Source organism: Taurulus bubalis (assembly GCF_910589615.1).
Source record: "Taurulus bubalis genome assembly, chromosome: 7".
Lineage (NCBI taxonomy): Eukaryota > Metazoa > Chordata > Actinopteri > Perciformes > Cottidae > Taurulus > Taurulus bubalis.
Window position 1 is genome coordinate 23869108 of NC_136595.1, and position 21181 is coordinate 23890288.

The window sequence follows — 21181 nt, forward strand, 5'->3', positions numbered from 1 at the left end:
TTCACAAATACACTACATGTATTGTAATTATTTTTCCCTATTAGCTTATTTTCTGCAGTCTATTTTCTCGTCTGAAGGCCTAGGTCCGAAATGCACGGCCCGCCACTGCATGAACCAAGATAAATCTACTTCTAAACCCTCCTTTACACTGCGAGGACACTCACAATTTAACAGGACATATCCACAGTTCTATTGATAAAAACATGCTTTCTATTGGCTGTTATTGACAGTCAAAAATCATGCAACAGTCTATGAATGAAGCTGATATACACTGATACTCAACCTCAGACAATTCAGATCATAGACAATAAGGTCAGGCTTTAGATTTCTCCTTATCTTATTGTAGTAACTATGCTTTTGTGATAGTTATCCATTGATACACTGACATGTTTGCAGGACAGTAAATCCCACAAACAAATAATGATTATTATCCCCTTCTACACAGAGCGTCTTGACCCGCTATTCTATGTCACCTTTCAAATCGAGAAGAAGTCGAGAAAGTAATCAAACATGTCAAATCAAATACCTTTATTCAGTTTGTGCAGGTTGTACAACAGATGGTGTTTCATGAAGGTGTTCCATAGTACAACAATGTACACAATTCTGGCTAGATCTTTTTTTTTATCTGTGTAACTCTGCAATGGTAACATCCAATCACAACACTAATCAGGTAAAATGGAACAGTGCGTAGTATTTAAGTTGCATTTCACAGAAGTAACAGACAGCTCTTGCACTTGGTCCATAACAATATATTTTTATTCTGGATGTGACATTGGCAACAAAACAAAAAACCTTGGCGACTAAAACTTTGATTTAAAATGTGATCGGGAAAAAAAGTAGTAAGTCATTTCTCACGGCAAAACTTTGCAGTCATTAAATCGTCATCATTTCTGCATTACACTCGTGTTTAGGCAAAGTATAAAACTATGGAAAGGGGGTATTTGCAATGGTGTTATGAGAATGGCAGTGAAGTATGATGATGGAAACAGTTTCAGATCCTCTGAACACAACTCACTACATCACAAAGTAGCCATTCTTCGATCAGAGAACATAAAAGCAAAGACGGGACAGCTGTGAGGTCAGAGTGGGAAGCATCGGCATCAACAGAAAATAACCACAGAGAGGCATTCCCTCACATGAACCGCTTATGATTTTACAACAAACACACACACACACACTTTCCTATAACGGCATTTTAACTCATGCAATATTTGCCCCGGGGGCCTCAAGCTGAAATTACTTCACACTATGTTCTGTGGCTGCACAATATGGAGAAGAATATAGAAGAAAAACGAAACAAGAAGAAATCCGACCTAAGCACAAAAGGGTACTTTTAAAATGGCAGGGTGCACAGTAGGATGTGCCACGCAGCTGAATCCTGGACTGCCACCTGGATGTCCCATCTAGAATAATAAAACAAATACAAAAAGATTACATGAATGATGAATTATAGCCGTTTCAAAAACCTATATTCGGTTTATCCCCTATAAACTGTGTAGATAACACAGGCAGTTACATTTCAAGGAGAACGTCATAGCTTCACTCACCTCTTTCATCTTTTTAATTGGAATTCCTTTGCCTCACATTATTGTCTTTGTCATTTTCAGTAGAATTGCTCTTCCTGAAAAAAAAAAAAAAAAACCCACAAAGAAGCATGAGTTCTGTGCAAACAATAATTATAAAAGAAAAAAGACAAAATCTTTAGGTGACCACGAGGATACTGAGCTGCTGACTGTACTTACAGAGGAGCAGCTCCTGAGTCGTCATCTGTCAACGATCAATGGAGGAAGAGCAAAACAAAAAACACAAGTCAGTTAAGAGTCCGGTACTCGTGTGGGCAAAACGTGCCCCTCCCCCTCCCCGACAGACGACGGCAGCAAATGTTAGAACACGACATCCTCTGCAACACGACTCCAATGAGGTTAACTGAACAGAACATGAGCTGAAGCATGCCCTCCTCTTCTGACGATGAATGAAACCACTAAATCCTGAGATTTACTTACACACAATCCTAGTCTGTGAAAGACACATTGCCCCTGGCAGACTGCTGTACGTTTCTTTAGGAGAACTGTGATAACGTTTGAACATTTCCGCACATAGTCCAGAGTCCCTTAGCTTCACAGAGGCTCATGCAACACAAGCAAAAAGGACAGCAAAGAGACACTGCAGTCGCTGTATTCAAGATCAAAAACCAAAAGGCCTCTGAACTGAACTGGCAGACCAATGTACACCTGGCAGGTATAGAGGCCGTGTTCACACCAGAGCAAAGAGCACTTGTTGACAGAGTGAGGCTCTCCCTCTGTGGCCAAATGGTGAACGAGACAAATGCAAATGATGTGCTGACCTTATGACCTATCAGATATCATGCATAGAAGTACAAGATGCAGAGGGCATGCAGACAGAATGCCAAAACGTCTCACTTTTCAACCTGTTCAAGTTCATGTCAAACCATCCCACTAGCTTACGGGTCTCATTCGACTCTTTCATTGGCTCAAACACGTGGCTTAAAAACAGGGACCGATATAAAGTGGCGGGGAAACTTTTAAAGCTTGCTCCGGTTGCAGGGCCAGTGAAAGAGTGACCAAATCTTTGAGCGCATTCCTCTCAGAAGTGGCGACTATGAAAGCCGTTCATTCAGACTCCCATAGCTTTTTCCACGCGGTCACCTCAGCTCAACCACTTCAGTCCGACATGCAGCGTTGTCCACTTACCAAAATGCAAAATCAGCAGCGAACAGAGAAGTAAAAATGTAAATAATAAAAAACAAAAAAGTTGCTGTCACAGATTGTTTATACAAAAGTGGGAAGCTAACTCCTGATCTATATATAAATAACAAAAACAATAAGGGTTCATATTGAATGCATGCAACCATAGCCTATACATCCCACCTAAATTAAGTTATTTACATGACCGAGGAAAGTTCCATCAATATGTGTGAGCATGAGCCACTCTCTCTCTCTCAAAGCCAGAAAGGCGAAGTTTGTAACTTGATGGCCGCTTGGAGTGCTGACCGCAGGACGGTGTCTTCACTAACAAAGATTGTTTATGAGGGAAGAGAGAAGCTTCACTCCAACACCACTGCACAACAGCAAGTGTTTTTGTAGTCCCAACAACTCCAACAGGGTGACACATTCGCCACCTAGCGGCTTGTGTGACGTCAATGTCACATGATCTAGTCAAGCTTTCATCATATTAAAAGATACGGTGTAAAGGGCTATCTGTAATGTGAAAATGTTGCCTAAATAGCAAACGTTTCCTGTAGCACTGCTGGTCCTGTTGGCATTTCAAATCTAATGCATCATTTTTCTGCACCATGAACAGTGAATGGGAGATTGATTTTGTCGACCGACAGAATGTTTGTTTTCTTCTTCTTTATTCCCAAACCGGGCTTATTCTATTGTGGCTCCCCGTTCTTACACAGAGCGCGTACCCTTATACTCAGATCGTTCCCCTGGATAATCTCACTTTTAACAGCTATTCTCAACCACATGGCCTCAGAGCCCCATCTAGTGGGCCACGGAGGTACTGACAAATGGTTAGATAAAAAAGGAGAAAACATTCTCAGTGATGAAGTTCAACAAAACCAGATCCAGATCCTCGCTCACTGATGACCACCCGTCTGTCCTTCGCATATCCAGCTCAGACATTCAACCAGACTTCAATGCACTTGTTCAAGCCCAAGACAGACTGGATTATTCTCACTGAGTAAGAAAATTTGAACTGGAAATCATCAAAAGCACGTATTGCTTTTGTATAAAGTTAATCAATTGCTGGTCTTTAACATAGATCTTATGTATTTTTGTGAAGATTCAAAGTATAGGAAAAAAATAAAATGACATTTTGGACATTTTCATAGCTTTGTTGTAACATATTCTTACCAGTAACAGCTCAAACTCACATAATGTACTGTTTTTTTCCCCATGAAGTAATAAAAATTAATAGAGCAGAATTAAGTTCAGCCCTCCACAACGGTCCCAATTTCTCATGTGGCCCCTTGGGAAAATGAATTGCCCACTCCTGTATACTGCATGTAGTGGGGGAGGTATCGTGGCGTACGTACCGTCGGTGATCTCATCGGGCTTTCTCCTCTTCTCATAGATGAAGATGATGGTCACCAGGATGATGACCTCGGCCACGATGCCGAGGAAGGGCCAGAGAGCAGCCAACCGGCTGCGGACACGCAGGTGGATCCTGTCGCTGGCTGTGCCGAGTTCGTTGGTTCCGGAGCAGATGTAGTCGCCGACGTCCTCTTCGATGCTCAGGTCAACAATGGTCAGAGTGGTCTTGTTAGGGGTGCTCTTGATCTCATATTTGTCGCTAGTGCCGTTGATGATGGGCTGTGGGTTGTTAGTGAGGGAGTTAGTGTCAATGGGCAATGTCACCTGGTTTAGAACTGTGGATCAAAAACATAAATATATCATTTTAAGATGTCCAGAATTACAAGCCTGAGAGACGCGTACCCTTTGGGCGCCATCTTCCTCTTTAAACCAGGTCCAGTCGGTGGGCAGTGGATAGCCATGGCTCACACAGACCAGCACCCCTTTGTCCTTCTCATTGCCGTGCTCAGAGTGCTTGGAGGCAGCAACATGGGGAGGAGCTACAGCGAGAGGAGAAACATTCAAATTAGAATGTGAAAGTTTATATAAATAAATTAACTCACTGTAATCATTTATCCTGCCGCAAAAGGCACCTCTAAATAATAATGTATTCATGAGTATTCCCTTATCTGCTGCGTGTGCAGATAACACCCAGTTTTCAGCTAAATTTAGCAAATAATCATTTTTCTTTACGGTTAATGTATGGTCTTAAATATTAGCAGTGCTCATCATTAATGGAAACACAGGACAGCACATGACGCTTCCAGGAAATTGGCCGCATTTGACATTGCAACTTAAGAATATACTATATTTTATAGAAAAGCATTACCTAATCTGTAACTATAAAAACATAACTTTGCCATCAAGTTAAAACCCCAATGTAAACATGACCAATCAACTTCGATATGTGATATTAATAACATTACATACTTTTGACTTCAATTGTCTTCTTCATCTCTGGATCGGTGAGGAACACACACTCATACATTCCCCCAGAATTGTGGGTGATCTTGTCCAAACTGAGGAAAGAAAAAGAAAGATGGATTTAAGAACAAAGACTTTAAATACAGCAGGAGGCGACTTGTGAGCAATTCTGCTGAAGCCACTTTAATGACAGCGATTAGTTTTCCCACTTAGACAAGTAGAAAAATCACAACAGAACCCTGTTTATGTTCAAGGGCTGGCGGGGGTAAAAAAAAAAAAGCTGCTTTGTCCATGCAACAAATATTAAAAATTTCCCCTGGTAATCACAATCCCACTTTTGTTTGATGCTGCCGTCCCGTAGAATTCTGCCCGCTCGCCCTAATGGGGAATTAAGGTCAGGGCAAGTGAGCACACTGCTACGGGCGCTTATCCCGGCTGCCAAGACTACCGGCAAAGCTGCACGAATGCACAGCCCATCTCTCTGCTAATCAAGAGCAGTGAACGCCTGAATGGCGCCCCGAGCCTCGCTGCTAATGGGAGGCAGCCAGCGAGAATGTGGCGAGAGGGGGAGGGATGACCGACGAGCAAGATGCAAAGTGCGAGGGAGATGGATACTGACTGTAGTAACAGAGCCAGAAAGGGACAGCATAAGAATCGAAAAAACAGGCAAGACATGCAAGTCCAGCATAGCACGCTTGAAGGCTGAGAAATGGCTAAATGTCTTCTAAACATCCAGAGGACATCTTCAAAGTATTTATGACAGCTAGGCGTGCCAGTTTCTTGATTGGGTATTCACTTAGTAGAGCTAACTGCACTGTTGTCTTGAACATACACAGGGAATTATTCTGCTTTACGAGCTAGCGGGGAAACGGCATACAAAAACAAACATGATTCAAGGCAAACCATCAGAAGATGAGTGAATTAATTGTGACATCGTAATTGGAGGGCAGATCTGCCCGTCTGGCACTTGGATGTGGCTACTTACTGGAGGATTGTGTTTGCGGCGGCATTCGTGGACTTGGAGTTTTCAATGAGCTTGCCATTGTGCACCCAGTGGGAGCCCTTGATAAGGAGGGTGGACTCCGTCAGGTTGCAGCTGAGGACTGCAGAGGTCTGGTTGCTGACCTCGTTAGGTTCAGCAACGATTGTTAGGGCTTCAGAGAAACAGAGGGAAATATTAATTATTTATCATCCTTTTCTAAATATAATCTTCTATCATATTGGGCATTAAAGAACATTTTCACAGATTAAAACATCAGTTCTGCCCTACAAAGGCAAAGCCCAGTAACTACGTGTTTGGTTAAAACTGTGGTTCAACGTGTATTGTCGGTTTTACTATGTATAAAAAAATATGCCTTAGAAGTGTGTCTTTTCCATGAAAATCAATTAAGATTTGCAGTTACTGCAAAACTGACACAAAAAGGCAGAACAACTACATCTGCAATATTGCTTGTAATTACAGCAAACTTTGTAGGGCAGAATGGTCGTCTTAATTCCCTTATACTTCATAACCGACCTGAAGGTATTGCCATGAAATGCATCACTATCACTGCATTATTTTAATCATTTTTTAAGTTTAACTTTTTGCTATTAACTCAAGAGTTGTCTTTACAGAAATGAATGACACGATGGATGCCCTCAGTGCAAAGAAGGACAAGGTGGGCAGGGTGCAACAATTCAACCCTGAGACCACAGCACCGTAATTGTTTCTCAGCCAGGGTGTAAATATAGACTGTAAATCTACATTTACAAATATAGATTGGGATTTTGTTGAGACAACTGTTGAGTGTTAAATGGTCAAGTGGAAATCAAAGCAGAATTAGCTACTAAGTCCTTTGCATTATCCTCCCACTTGCCAAGTTTGAGAAGGAAACAAATCCGTTCTCAGGACTTGAACAAAGAAAACAGCATGACACAAGTACACATTCTGAACAAATGTACAGAACTCTAAGAAAGGTGGATAGAGCTCCCCAACATGGGGAGATCTATCACACCAACAGTAGGGGGGAGGAGGAGGGAGAGATAATCTAGTAGATACGGTCTACAACAAGGTCATGGGGGAAAGACCTTTTAAAAACATGCAGAAGAAGCAACAAGAGGAGAATTAAATAGTATTGGTAGTATCACTGCCAATCTCATAATAACACAAGTGGGTATTTTTGCTTCAACTGGGTGAAGAAACTTACCAATTCTTTAAAAAGTGAAAAAATAATACTGGACCACAAGGCAGAAAGATCCCCCATGGCTGAGAATGTATTTTTAATAATTAGTTTCCATCTTCTGTGCCTACAGTTCAGTAGGTTATAAACCACAGGAATGGTCTACAAGCAACAACAAGGGGCAATGTCAATGTTAGTATTAATGAATGAAAATGCTAGGAAAGAATATGTACGAAGACGCTGTACTAATCCAAAAAAATCTGACACCCCTTTTCGTTTTTCTTAAATAAATATTCATATTTTTATCTTGATGGAATGGGGTATTGGATATGAAATCCAATACCCCATTCCATCAAGATCATAATGGAAAGCTTTAATCTGTTATCCGTGACAACTTCTGGCGGCCATATCCTATCATTTATTTATTTTCCCTTTGTCGAATCAAAGAAGATTTTTTCTTCTGGAGGATTTTGCAAATTTCAAACCTTATGCCCAGTATTATATGCAATAAAGCCTATCATAAAAACCTAAGCCTTGAAAAAAACAAAAAAGGCATCAGATTGAAGACACGTTCTGTGACCGGTAATACAGGATGAGGGAGTGGCCCGGCCACGCTTTATGAACAGGTTCGGATTCTACTACGGGACAATCTTGGAGCTTTTGAAGAGGGGAGAGGGAGAGCGAATATACTGGGTGAGGCAGGATGGAGAGGGTGTTGGACTGGGAAGCATGGGAGTAACAGGAGCTGAATGTCCAGGACTTGGCTAATGAGGAGATAACAGCCAAGCTACTTTGACCGCAGTCTCCTCATGCTTCCTCTGCCACTCACTTTCGATCACAATAATGTTTGCCTGCGAGCGGATCCACTTGATTTTTGGCGTCTTCTTCAGTTCATTGCGGTCAGGGTCATTGGAAGCGCGGCACTCGTACGTGCCAGAGTCGTTGAGGCTGAGGCCCGTGAGGCGAATGGTGCTTGTGGAGTGCGCTACGTATATGGTATTTATTTGCACACGGCCATCCCGCGCCCCGTCAAAGAGCTGGGTGAAGGTCTCGTTGGGCTCTTCGCCCTCTACAAACCACCACTGCACCTCGGGGATGGGGTTCCCTATCACTTCACAATGCAGCTCTGCGCTGTCACTGATCAGCTTCATCCGAGACAGGGGACACTTGATGAAGCCCGCTGAGCGCCGGTTACAGTAAGCCCAGCAAATAGATATATTTAACGTGGTGAGTTTAAATTAAAGCAAGCCAGGGGATTTCATGGATTGATGATAAGCAAGGCCGCGATGGAAGAAAGGCAAGCAAACGGGGAAAAAAAGAAAGAAAAAGAAACAAAGTTAATAAAACACAAATGAAATGAAAATATGAAAGTATGCACACAGTATGCACAAGCAGAGAAGCATTTTCATCCAATTACTTTGGGAAATGTTTGATCATTCCTGGTACTCTAACCCATCGAGATGGAAAAAAAGAAATTTGCATAAAAAGAAATTTGGGACGAACCGAGCTGATTCAGATTATATGAACAACATATAAACAACATCAAGCCATCCACTTAAATTATATTTTTTTTTACGTACATTATTATTTTAGTTTAAACTGTTTTACAAAGGTGTTGTCTCAATGGTATGATCATTTGAGGCTGTAATTTGTGTTTCATCAAAGTGGTTAAATATAATTTTAAAAAAGGTAAAAATTACACTTGAAGGCGTTTCTAACTTTTTGCCAATTCATTTACATCAATGGCAGTAGACTCCCATTAGGTTTGGGTGACCATCTCTGTGATAAGCTGAATAGGTTATTGGTGGACTTTTATGTACATTTAATTTACCAAATGAAGTTCCTTTAAATGGGTGTTTCTTTTGTTTAACGGCTTCAAAAGCAATTACTTAATAATAAAGGTTGGGACTGGGGGCAAAAATGCTTGATCAGAACAACCCTAAAAGAAAGTTATAGCAGCAACGACAAAAAAAAGACGACAACAACAAAACATTTAAAGCATCCAATAGCATTCCCATGAAATCAAAACAATGAATGAAGACGGACATGAAAAGAAAAGCAGATGAAGTTGAAATGAAAAACATTTCACAATGAAATCAAGTTAAAAATCCAGGAAAGGCTTAGGACATGCACGCATTTTGGGCTGGTGTCTTTTCTCCGCTGTGCCTCGTGTAAGGCTGCAACAACGAATCGATAAAAATCGATTAGCAAAAGTGTTGGCAACGAATTTCATTATTGATTCGTTGTGTCGCGCAATTATTACGGCAGACATAAAGTCGCGGAGAAAAAAAAGAGAGCGGAGCAGAGCAACTGGCCGCCAGCGTGACTGAGATTGGAGTGAGACTGAGAAACGCTTAAGTTGTGATCTTAGCAAAAATAGAACATCTTGGATGTGACGTGTCGAGTCTTGGCCAACCATCGTTAAGATGTCTACAGCGGCTTCATTTCCCTCAAACTTGTTGTTAATGGAAGCTAGTCAGCTTGCTATCACGTTAGCTAACGTGTTTGGGTTGTGTATTGTCGTTAAAGTTACGTTATGTTCCGTTACAGTTCAGTCTTGCTTGTAAAAAAACGCAACATGGTGAAACATGCCGTAACCCCCCGGTCTGGTTCAGTTCACGCTGTCACTCGTTAACGTTAAATCGGCACACTGGCGGATCTGGCTGCAGGTTGTTTTTTTTACTCAAAGTAGACTGAATCAAATCACGTAGTTGGGCTTAGCCAACAACGTCATTTCGTGGTCGTAAGAGGCCCAGAATGAAATAGTTTAAGGAAGAGGACTCTATATGCAGCGCAGCTTGATGCAGAGCTGAGATGAGGTGGAGCTGGGCCTGGAGGTTTCAGTCAAAACAGACGTGAGAGGAGCAGTACAGCTTCCCACTGTCCCACTGTTTCATATATATTGATAAAGCAGGACATGCTAAAGCAGCCTCTGCTCCAAGGAGATCAATTACAGTAAAAAGGCAGATGTAAAGCATAAATGTGTATGTTTTTAGTGTTAGTCCATTTTAATCTAATTTGTTTAGTTAACAGCTCGGGGATGTTCAAGGAGAAACCTGTTTGTGCTTTCTGAACATGTTTTACACTGTCACTTCTGTTTTTGAACAAAGGGTTGGAAATTAATGTTTTTTTTGCTTTTTTTATCCGATTCGTCAAAAAAAATAATCAACCGATTAATCGATTATTAAAATAATCGTTAGTTGCAGCCCTAGCTTCATGTCACGCAGCTGTAATTAGGGCGTTAGCCTAGGCTAACACACAGCCTTCAGGACATTCTGCCGATGATTTTTTGCAGGCAATGCACATGACATCAATGCAAGTGGGATTCAGAATGGCCAATCCCCACTGAAAGGCAAACTTTCAGCATTTTCCATTGATGCATTTACCTTAGAATTACCGTATGGGAGACTTATTTACAGGCTACACAATAATGCTCACAAATCACTGACTGTTATGTTTAAGTCATATAGAATCACTTTCTGATGGATTACTTATTTTACATATTAGTTTCCTTCCCAGTATCACAGCTCTCCACATTCATAGCAGTCGGGGGGGACTTGTTTGGCCACTCAGTGGTGGTCAAGGGGAGGGGGGAATACAATTGGTGGATCCAGAGAAAAACAACATTCTCACGCTACAGGCTAAGGCACAGCTAGCTTGTTCCCCTCCCCTCAGAAAAATCCTAAAATAACAACAAGCAGAGAAAGAAATAGGGCTGGGCACAGGGTACCTAACACCAACATGAAAACAGCACACATGAAAAATTAGTTAATCCACGACATCTAACCAGAAACTTGCATATTAGGTTTTTTACACGCACACCCTTTTCCTACATTCCCTTGATTAAGATGCATTGAACTTTGTGTTGGAGAAGTTCAAGTTTCAAAACACGTCCAATCAAAACTGTCAGCAGATATCAATAAAAGACCAAACCAAACAGGCAGACGTGTGAATTTGTCATCAAGAGCCTCAGCCACTACATGCTTCACCTTTCTAGCTTAGTGACTTCCACCACTACTATCAAAGGTCACCTTCGTGGCATATGTTGAATGAAAGTTCAAAATTAAATATAGTCAAGGCCCTAGTCCTAACTGTAAATAGATGTAAACCACATGAATCCTGACATTTACTGCCTTTCGCCCTCTGCTCTTTAACATGAGAACCAGTTACGTGTGAAAAAGTTCCCTAGTTGATTATATATTTACATATGCTCAACAAACATGCAAGATCCCTGAACGAAGAATACAAATAGTTTTAAACAAACAGGAAGAAAACATATATATATATGTAAGGTGATACAGAGGTAGAATGAGATTTGTTATGCAATAAAAATGCCCACGCTATGGGGATACATGCTTTATCTTCATAGAGTTTATGTTTTCATTCAACCAGCTGGTTGAAAATGAACAACTCAAGAAGAACTTTACTGAGCCTTTTGAAAAGACAAAAGGCTAAAGGCAAAGACTAAAACATGTAATCCTCAGGCCACTTTTAATACCCAAGTTAAAACGTATTGACATTTTCTCTCTCTCTCTCTCTAAGAGCCATTTAGAGTGCACTAACCAAGCAGCCCACTTGTCTCATGTAGTAATTCAGCTGCGGTGGAACACAGATTTGTCACCATTACAAGGATGTCAACGCCCACACCCAAAAAAACAATAACTTGTCACATGCAGTGCAGCTGTAGGCTTTTAACATGAAAGGTTCACTTGGGTTGAGAGCAGGTTTAGCAGCTGGGAATTAAAAAAGCTGGTCAATAACAAAAATGAGTCTATATTAAACACCATTTACCAAATTATTTCGACTAAAAGCCCAGTACTCGAATAGATGTGTGCCCTTTTCACATAACATACCCATACCTATCTGCCTTGTGACCCACTTTAAGTCAAAGTTAAGCTTGAGAAGAAGCTGAAACTCGGGGGGAAAGCTAATTGTACTCCTGATCTACTCAGAGCTGTCGTTACTAAAGCAGGAAACATTCAGTGCCCTGAAGGCTCATTTTATGCGTTTGACACATGGCATGAAAAATCTGGTTACTGGTACAAAATCTTTGCAAAGTACATGGTATTCCAACATATCAGTGCATGTACTCGCTCATCTATCTTAAAGCCTTGAGATCACAAAACAGGAGGGAAATTACTCAGTTTGGACATTTTTAAGTGTACTTAGATGAGTGTGAGTAACTCCTTTAATGCTAAAACTCAACTTGGCAAAGGAAGCTCAAAGCAATTTCAACATTATTATATTTTTAGTGGGTTAAAATGTAGTAAAGTAAAAGGCGATATCATGAAAACACACAAGACGTTAAAATTTTAGTACAATTACAACCGAATCAGTCCCCTTGGTATAAATATTGTTTCATGCATTGACTTCCATTGTACTGTATTGCTAACAGAGCAAAAACTAAAAAACAATTATGCAGCCCTATGAATATTGCTCCCACCTAATTCCTAGGGAGCCTGGCTGTTGACGTGTCTCGATATTTTCCATAATAACTGCAGTCTCACTGCTGACACACGTCACGTGACACAGCCACCAAATAACAGGTTGTGATCACTGTAACCACCTAAAGAGAGCTGTGTGTGTGAATAACAAGCAGCCTCTCGCCCATAACGTTAATCAATGGAGGACCAGGTTGACAAACCAATACTCATCACGTGGATCCGGCCTACCGGCTCACCGAGTCAAAAGATAAATTGTGACCCCCCCTCTCTAACCAGAACAAGCCACCAACTGTGGTGGTAGTGTGGGAGGCTGTCAATTCTCACGTCACAGGCTCGTGCTCCGGTTCCTACAACACCGTGAGGAGGAGACGCTTACCAAAAGGATGTAGGTTTATTTCCCCCTGAAGGGTGTAACGGTGAAAAACGCCAGTTAACGACACGTTAAATTACCAACGGCTGGCATTCCCTTTGGAGCGTTACGCAACTAATTACGAGGTCCGTGGACCGTCCACCATATTTTAAATTAACATTGGACCTCATGTGACCATTAACACGAGGAAAATACAAAAGATAAAAACAATACGCTTTTTTTTTTTAAGTGTAGGCACGAAACGTCCGTTTTATCGTCCGAAAGGATTCTGCGAGTGCAAATTAGCCAAACGTTTCGCCAGCGACAGCAACGAAATGCCGCTTGTGTGACGGTGTCCTACTTAACGTTGGAATAACGGCTGATACAAACAAAGATGTCGGACAAACACAACTGCCAGGACGTTAACAGAGCAAGTATCGGCACGAGCATTTTAGCCTTAAATGTTCGTGTTCAGGGCAAAGTCGAGCTAGCCATTACATCTTCAAACCAACATGGCTGACACAATTCTTACCTGTGGAAGCGTTGGCTCGCCAACAGCCCAACAGCAGGGCACTGACAGCCCACAGAAACTTCATGGTGGATACTTGTTTTTATCGCTAACTAAATCGTCGAGTAAACGCAACGCTAGCTACGACGGGGATGAATCTTCTTCTTCCTCTTTGCCGCTGAGAAGAAGGAGGATCGTGTCGGTCGTCCTCTGGTTGCACAGCACAGCAGCACGCACACGCCCTGGACAGCACGTACGCGTGACGCGTTGCTTAGGGGCGTGGCCACGTCAAATGAGTCGCAGACGTCTCGAAAATGTAACGTTTTAAAATAATAAAAAAAACACTGATCATATTCGTATGCAATGTGGCAAAACACAGGCTCAATTTTATATTTTTAAATGGAAAACAAGCAGTGATTGGAGGTGATTTCTTTTTTGCCATACCCACAAAGAAGTGTTTTATGGAAGTTATATTTTTGATTTCTATGTAATGAAGTCATAACATAATAATGTCACTGTTAAGTAGCTCTTTTCTTTTAGAAAGAAAAACATTTCATATCGCACATTCACAGGCTAAAAATGCACATCAGCCAACTAAAACAAGTGTTAAAATTAAAGTTACCCAGTTGTCAGTGTGCGAGAGCAAAGACTGAAAGGAAATGTCTGCAATATTCAAAGACTGAATTGAGGCTAAATGTCAGCGCTAAAGGTCAAGATTGTAGTGTATTGGTTTCATCAAATGGAAGAAAAATGGTATGTAAATGTTATACTTGTGTTTAACCACAAGTTAAAAATGAAAAGAAAAATATAAAATCCTCAAATCCAGATGTGGTGTGCCACTGCTTCTTAAAGTGCTGCCAACCTATTGAAAATATATTTTAATGTTTTCACTTTGTCAGAGGTTATTTTGCGTAGGTTCACAAAATCTAAATCCATTTTAAATTCAGGTCGCAACCCTGAAACGAAAGACCACCCAACCATTCAGTTTTAAACTTGTAGATCCACACTTTGAGTCTGTAGTAACTAAATATTAAAACAGCTGACAATATCTCAAGGTACATAGTTAAAAGGCACAAACGTTCACAATTGAAGAATATTAATCTATTTCACATTGTAAAGTCAAACTCATAACTATAAATCAAGTGTATCCACTTTTCATGGAGAGACCAATGTTCTGTTCATATCCCCTCAGATTAAAAGGCCTTTGAACCTAAACCCCAGAGGAAAACAGGTACAATGTAGAGGAAATATGTGTGCAAGGCTAAACAATGAGGGGAAGCAGAATGTATTTGCTTATTGATAACATTTAATAGGAAAGTTTCCCATTGAACTATTTAATAGAGACCCTGTTTACTATAGACGTGCCTTTGGACCAAGGGCTTACTTTGAACTCTCAGAACCGTATCATGCATTGAAATCACTTCCAGCGGTGCTCGTCGATGAGGTTATTGTTGATGCTATTGTTCTCTGGTTGGTGCTTGGTGGTTCTAAGAGTCTGCAAGATGCCACTAAAGGGACAAATAATTCAGACTGGGGAACACAAAACAGCACAGCTCATATTTTTGCCTGTTTGCCAATAAAACCAGAAGTATTTGATATAAATGTTTTTTTTAACAGGACTCCAATCTAGTGGCTAACCGCAGCATCAAACACTAAGTGCAGCAAACAGATGTCTTTCAGTACATTTTATGACTGCTGATGGTCACGATTCGACCTTAAAAGAGTGTTATACGCACGCACACACATATACACACCGAGAATGCTTTACATGAATTTTGAGTGGTAGCACCCAAAAACAGCTTTATTTTCATATCACTTTTTTTTGTGGACACAATCATACTGCAAATCAATAGTCAACTGGCAACTTCAGAAAATATTTAATTTACCTTTACGTTAAAATCCCCAAAAATGCTCTGACAAGTTAATGAGTGTTTTAGGCTTGCAGATAACAAAATATGTATGCGTGTAATTTAGTGATGATATCCGTATCAATATCCAAACGGCACAGAATAACTGCAATTTACCGCATCATTTCAAGTGCAAACATTTGTATGTGTGGTGTCCGGTAATCTGTAGGTTAATCATATTACAAACTATTGGAATTTGTTTTGGGTAAAAAAAAAGAAAAAGAAAGTAGTATCATTCTAAAGCAAGAAGAAACAACTTAAGTGCACACTTTTAACAGTGCACTTTGGATCGTATTATTGGTGAGATATGAATACTACTTATAAAAAGGAATAAATGTACAGTTCTTTTTGCTTCATTAGCAAAAGTGGGTCAATTCACACAGTCTGGATAAAAATTTAAAAAAAGAAAGAACCACAACTGTCTTGTTGTCCCGAGTCTTTTACCTTTGGATTCTTTTATTCTCTCTTCCTGTGTGAGGTGATTCAGGCAGATCGAGCCCCTTGAAGTTTCCATGCTTCTCTACATCCTCCCTGACAGAAGCTGCACTCCAGGCCTCCGCCCTTCCTTTGTTCGGATCCCTGTCGAAGATGGGAGCAACAGGACGGGCAGAAAGACGTGGACCTGGCGTATCAGTTGCCCCCGAATCAGACTCGAGTGCTCCTGGCGAGATGCACTCAGGCCTCTGCCCTACAGCAGGGAGAGACTGGAGGTCACCGCTCCGAAGAACAGCAGCCTAGGAGCTATAAACAGCTCGCAGGGCCACGAGGACCAACGGCCCTCTATGAGTTATCAGTGGAGTTCTCATTGCTGGCCGAACTTGAGGACTGAGGGGTCGAGGAAGATGAGGAGGCCGAGGAAGAGGAAGAGGAAGAGGAGGAGGTAAAGTTCATCCCTGATAGTTCTGGAGGGTTCGTTGCCGTGTTCTGTCCACACAAGCTTTTCCTGCACACTGGACAAGTGTCATGCTGGAGAGAAAGAGAAAGAGAGACAGAGAGAGTGGTAAAAATAAGGGTGCCTTTGTTTTGTACTTTAAGTAGGGAGAGCATTAGGATGTTGAATACCTGTTCCAGCCAGGGGACTATGCAATCATTGTGGAACATGTGATTGCACGGGAGCTGCCTCACATTTTCTCCGACACTGTAATCTTCTTTACACACTGGACATTCCAGTCCTGAAGCTGAAAGTCAAAGCGGGTTACAAATATGAAAAAATATTAAGTACGATCTGTTAAGCCGGTTTGGATGAGAGGGTTATAACTTTACATTAGATTACATTACGAACCATCAATGTTATTTAGAAATGCATAGTTATTAATAGACACAGTAAAGTTTCAAATGAGACGGGATACTGAATATGATCTGATCTATGATCCAAATATGAAAAAGATGCGGTCTATCAATTCTCAGATGATGATTTCAATAAGACTAAAGCTGCATCTTGTGGTTGATTATCAAATAAGTGCACCGTTTGAGTTATCTGTGTCGCCAGCACATGTTTTAATACAGAATTATGCATTTGAGCGTTCATGAACTATAAACTCGTCTCTGGTGAGATGCTTCAAAAGAAACATTCTTTTGAAATTAAAGCCCAATGAAGCCAGCTAGTCTGGCAAAATGATAATTGCATGAAATTTAAACTGTAATATAATGACAGCATGCAACCATCCATTTTTAAAGAAAACTATACTGCTGTCCAAATTTGAAAAAGTTACAACTAAGATATCGGAAGAAAAAAGAAAACCAGTTCTAAAATATTCCGTTACACTTTCTTATGTTTTAACTTACCAACGTGCTCCTCTGTGATTTGTACTGTAGGAAGAGTTTTTATTTTATCCCTATCGGCAGGCGGAGGTCCCGTGTTCTCAAACTGGTTTAATAGCTAAATACGAGAGAGAGAAAAAGTTTAGATGCATATTACTGCATATTTTATGACATCTAAAATGTTTAAAGGATTTAAATGAAAAAGCACAGCAATCGCTTTAAAAACATTTAAAAAGGTTACTGAAAAATACCTGAGTTATAATTGCATCTAGTCCATTAGCACCCCAGGCATAATCCATAGGATTTGAGTGAAGAACACCCCTTTAAGAAAATAGTCAAACATTAGAGCAACCAAGACAGATGAAGATTAGTTTACTGGTTAAATACAAGTGTGTTTCAGACACTCACCAGGGTCCAACACCAATATTTGGCATTGCAGTGGGTGCAATTATTCCATTCACTAGTTGCTGGATGATTCTATAAAAGAAAAAGACACAGCTATGATACAGATTTATTGATAGTGAAATGAGAAACAAGTAAATGAACTGCGCCGCTACTGAAGGGTAACCTGTATTGTTCAACCTGGATCCTATTTGCCATGTTTTTGTGTCCAAGTACACAATTGGTCCAGTTCTGATCGTGAACATCACCGACATGCTTCGATTGTTATTATAAGTGTATGACAATGTATGGAAAGGACCGTACAGAGAAATAAGAAGGCTTTCTTACTGCTGGCTTTCTGTTTGTTATTGTGTCATGCGACTTGTTGCCTAAAGATAACGGCGGAAACGTGAGTGACGGACGGACTGGATCAAGAGAAAGGTAAGAAGCACTCTGTAGGGTCCCTTCCATAATGTTGGCAGACACGTACTATAACAATCCGTCAATGAATGTCTACTAAAAGTGTGTGTTTTTGCCACTGAAATGCTCAGTATCTCACTTCTTCTGATCAATTTAAGGAATTGTTGTACCAATTAGTCACTAAAACATGAAAAAATAGGGTCCAGGTTGAAAAATATCTTTTAATGAACTAATTAAGTCCTCAAGCTTGATTTAGGACTCAAGTCCCACAAGTGACAGTCTGCACTACTTACCCCTCTAGAGTCGGAACTCCCTCATGCCTCCCTGCTTGTCGCCTTGAACCATGACGACTCCTCGGTTGCCTGGCACCATATCGTTGCCGCGATGCCGTTTCCCTTTCTCGCCTGTTTTCAGCATCCCTGTTATCCTCTGTTCCCAGTCCAGCACCGAAGTCGAAGCGGTCGTCAAAGACACCCAGGGCAAACTGGCCGTAGCCAGAAGGGAAAGTAAACATATGCTGGTCCGGATTCTGAAAAATGGATGAAAGCACACAAGTCATCCCACAGTACTCATGTAAAACTACATATCAGGCTAACAATGTTACCTTTCTTTGGGCAAAGTTAAAAACAGCCCAATCACTTCATAATAATATCACTTTAAACTGTGGTCTGTGGCAACCCAGAGGTGACTTCCATCATGTGCAGTACTAAATCAGCAAAAGAAATGCAAATGGTAACTATTTTTGTAAATTCTGACGATAGTATGCAACGGTGTAGTGGGACAGAGAGAGAGAAAGAGAGAGAGAGAGAGGTTGTGTGTGATAGAGATTAGAGAAAAGAATCGGTTAGAAACCTCAAATGGTTGCTGGTTCTGGGGCCCGCTGGTGATGGTAGACGCGGAGCCATTGTCGGCACTAAACAGACAACAATTAGTTGACAAAGTTATGTCTCGACATAGTTTCCATCCTTCCCAATCATGACATTTTTTTTTCTTTGTCCCATTTCTTCCCTTTATGGATGGTGGCAGTCTACAACAATCGTAAAAAAAAAAAAAAATGCTGCCTTGTTTAGGAAATGTATACACACACCTTCTCTCCTCCAGCAGCTCCTCAATAAAGCCTGAGTCACATGTCGGACATGTATACTCCTGGAAACAAACATAAAAGGGAGTAAAACCAGAACATTAGACTCATCACAACATGCTCAACGATCTATTTTACAAACAGCTGCATCACTTTTCATGTAAAACTGTGACTTAAAAAAAACACAGTATGCAGCAGGCAAATAAAGCACCACATTTCTTCTAGCACAGCGGTCCCCAACCACCGGCCCGGTACCAGTCTGCGGGCCGCACAGAAAGAATGAATGAAAAAAATGTCAGAATACATCTGTCTGTGCGTAAACTCAGACGGAACCCCTTGACACATGTCAAAGAGGTTACGTGATACGTTACCCCAAAAATGAAACTTAAAAGTCTGTTTCAACTTCTGGATTCAAATTAAGGCAGAATATCCTGAGATCGCCAAAAGAGCAGTGAAAACCATGCTTCCATTATAACGGCCTGTCTTTGTGAAGCAGGTTTAAAGTTAAGGAGTAGACATAAAGTACCCACGTCGGGTGTCGTAGCAGAGAAACAAGCTCAGGGCTCCCACTAATGCGATGTAATCGTGCGTTGTATTTTTATGCACTTTATAATAGTCTTTATGCCGGTCGTATCATTTTATTACGTCATATGCATCATGTCATATTTATCGCCCAAACCGTGAATCCCGGTAAAACATTGTCTTACATGTAACCGGCTCGTGGCTCAAAAAAGGTTGGGGACCGCTATTCTAGCACACACTGCAGACTGGAATGTGTACCTGCCACAGCCAACGGTTATCTTGTATTTGGCAGGTGACATATTCCCTGATGACTTTCCACCATCTATTGGGACACTATTTAAAGTTGCCTGAACAGCTGTCACTATTAGACAAGGGAACTGCATCAGCTGAACACAGAGGACAGCTGAGAAGACCAACTGGGTCTCTTTCCTCCCCATGCAGGACATCTACAGATAGAGATGGTGTGCAAAAAGCCTCCAGAGCATGAAGTCCACCAGAATAAGATGCAGCTTCTTCCTTCAGGCTATCAGACTGCATAACGCATTACAGCAGTCCCAACATCCAACACAGACAAACCTTGTTAACATACATCATTTGTATACCTTCTGTGTGGATACATATACGTGTTTGTGTATATTTTCTGTTTAGATGGCTCTAAACTCTGATTCTGACAGAAACACTGTGTCAATCCGCTGCATTTGCTATGGTTTAAATGACAAAATAAACCGAAACCTATGGCTGATCTTTTCTACATTGTGAGGGGCACATTTCAGCTCTATGGCGGATCATTCTAGCCCGTGACAGACAGGCATGCCACTTGTGTGCTTTAGTGAATGGTAACACACACAAAAAAAGGACGCAGTGGCATTGTTGCTGCTGGATCGTTCACATACGTGATTCACAATCTAGCTCACAAAGTCAGATTGGTCTTGACAGCGTTTCTCTAATAAAACAAATACCCGAAGTGGACGCGATCAGTGTGACAGTTACCAGTTATTGCTAGATAATATAAGCTAGCTAACGTTACCAGTTAGGCCAACACACCACGTAAAAACCGACATAAATTAACGTAGAAACCAGCCAATGTTGTTCTAACATTACATAATAGCAGAGCTCGTGTGTGTAACGACTACGCAGTTCGTGAATGTGCGCGGATGGATCCACTGCTTAAGATAACAAGCTAGCTAACACCGGATAGAGCGAGCGAGATAAACGGGCTAACGCCGTTAGCATGCGATCAGTTTGGCCCCGCCGCCATTTAAATTTAAATTAAAGTAACGACAACGCCACCGTATTTTTCACGTGTCCGGCTGTCTCCGTCTTTGCTTTCTGTCCAGGGTACTTACGGGAAGCCGAGGACTAATCTCTGCGGAGCATCTGTGGCAGAAGAACCGGCTGGGCCATGGAGGAGCTTCCGCCATCTTTAACCACTAAACAGGTAGAGAGGAGGAAGGACTACGGAGCACCGGAAGGGTCAAAAACCTCCGAGAAAACACGACGACCATGTGATTGAAACATGTACTACGCAGCAAAAACCACTATCAAAATGTACTACATGAATAAAGAAATTTGAAGACATTTTTTTGGGGGGATGGATTATACTCTATATATATAGTATTATAGACTAA

General features: G+C 41.2%; 2 protein-coding genes across 3 annotated transcripts; both read right to left on the reverse strand.

The window, feature by feature from the left end:
- Window positions 1-513: 513 nt before the first annotated feature.
- bsg (basigin) lies at window positions 514-13644 on the reverse strand (the record flags this gene model as incomplete). Of its 2 annotated transcripts, XM_079220676.1 has the most annotated exons (9): window positions 514-1403; window positions 1548-1621; window positions 1743-1767; window positions 4061-4337; window positions 4461-4597; window positions 5028-5116; window positions 6007-6175; window positions 8010-8360; window positions 13506-13569. In XM_079220676.1, the coding sequence occupies 8 exons, from the start codon at window positions 13567-13569 to the stop codon at window positions 1561-1563; spliced, it is 1173 nt and encodes a 390-aa protein (XP_079076802.1). In that variant the 3' UTR covers window positions 514-1403; window positions 1548-1560. The 2 variants fall into 2 exon arrangements, with proteins under 2 accessions (XP_079076802.1, XP_079076803.1); XM_079220677.1 differs by lacking the exon at window positions 8010-8360 and having other exon boundaries at window positions 13506-13644.
- Window positions 13645-15266: 1622 nt separating this feature from the next.
- On the reverse strand, window positions 15267-20974 carry LOC306738767 (E3 ubiquitin-protein ligase RNF126-like; the record flags this gene model as incomplete). Its single annotated transcript, XM_079220678.1, has 9 exons — window positions 15267-16354; window positions 16451-16566; window positions 17174-17267; window positions 17401-17470; window positions 17558-17626; window positions 18244-18479; window positions 18803-18863; window positions 19038-19096; window positions 20900-20974. The coding sequence occupies 9 exons, from the start codon at window positions 20972-20974 to the stop codon at window positions 16169-16171; spliced, it is 966 nt and encodes a 321-aa protein (XP_079076804.1). The 3' UTR covers window positions 15267-16168.
- Window positions 20975-21181: the final 207 nt, after the last annotated feature.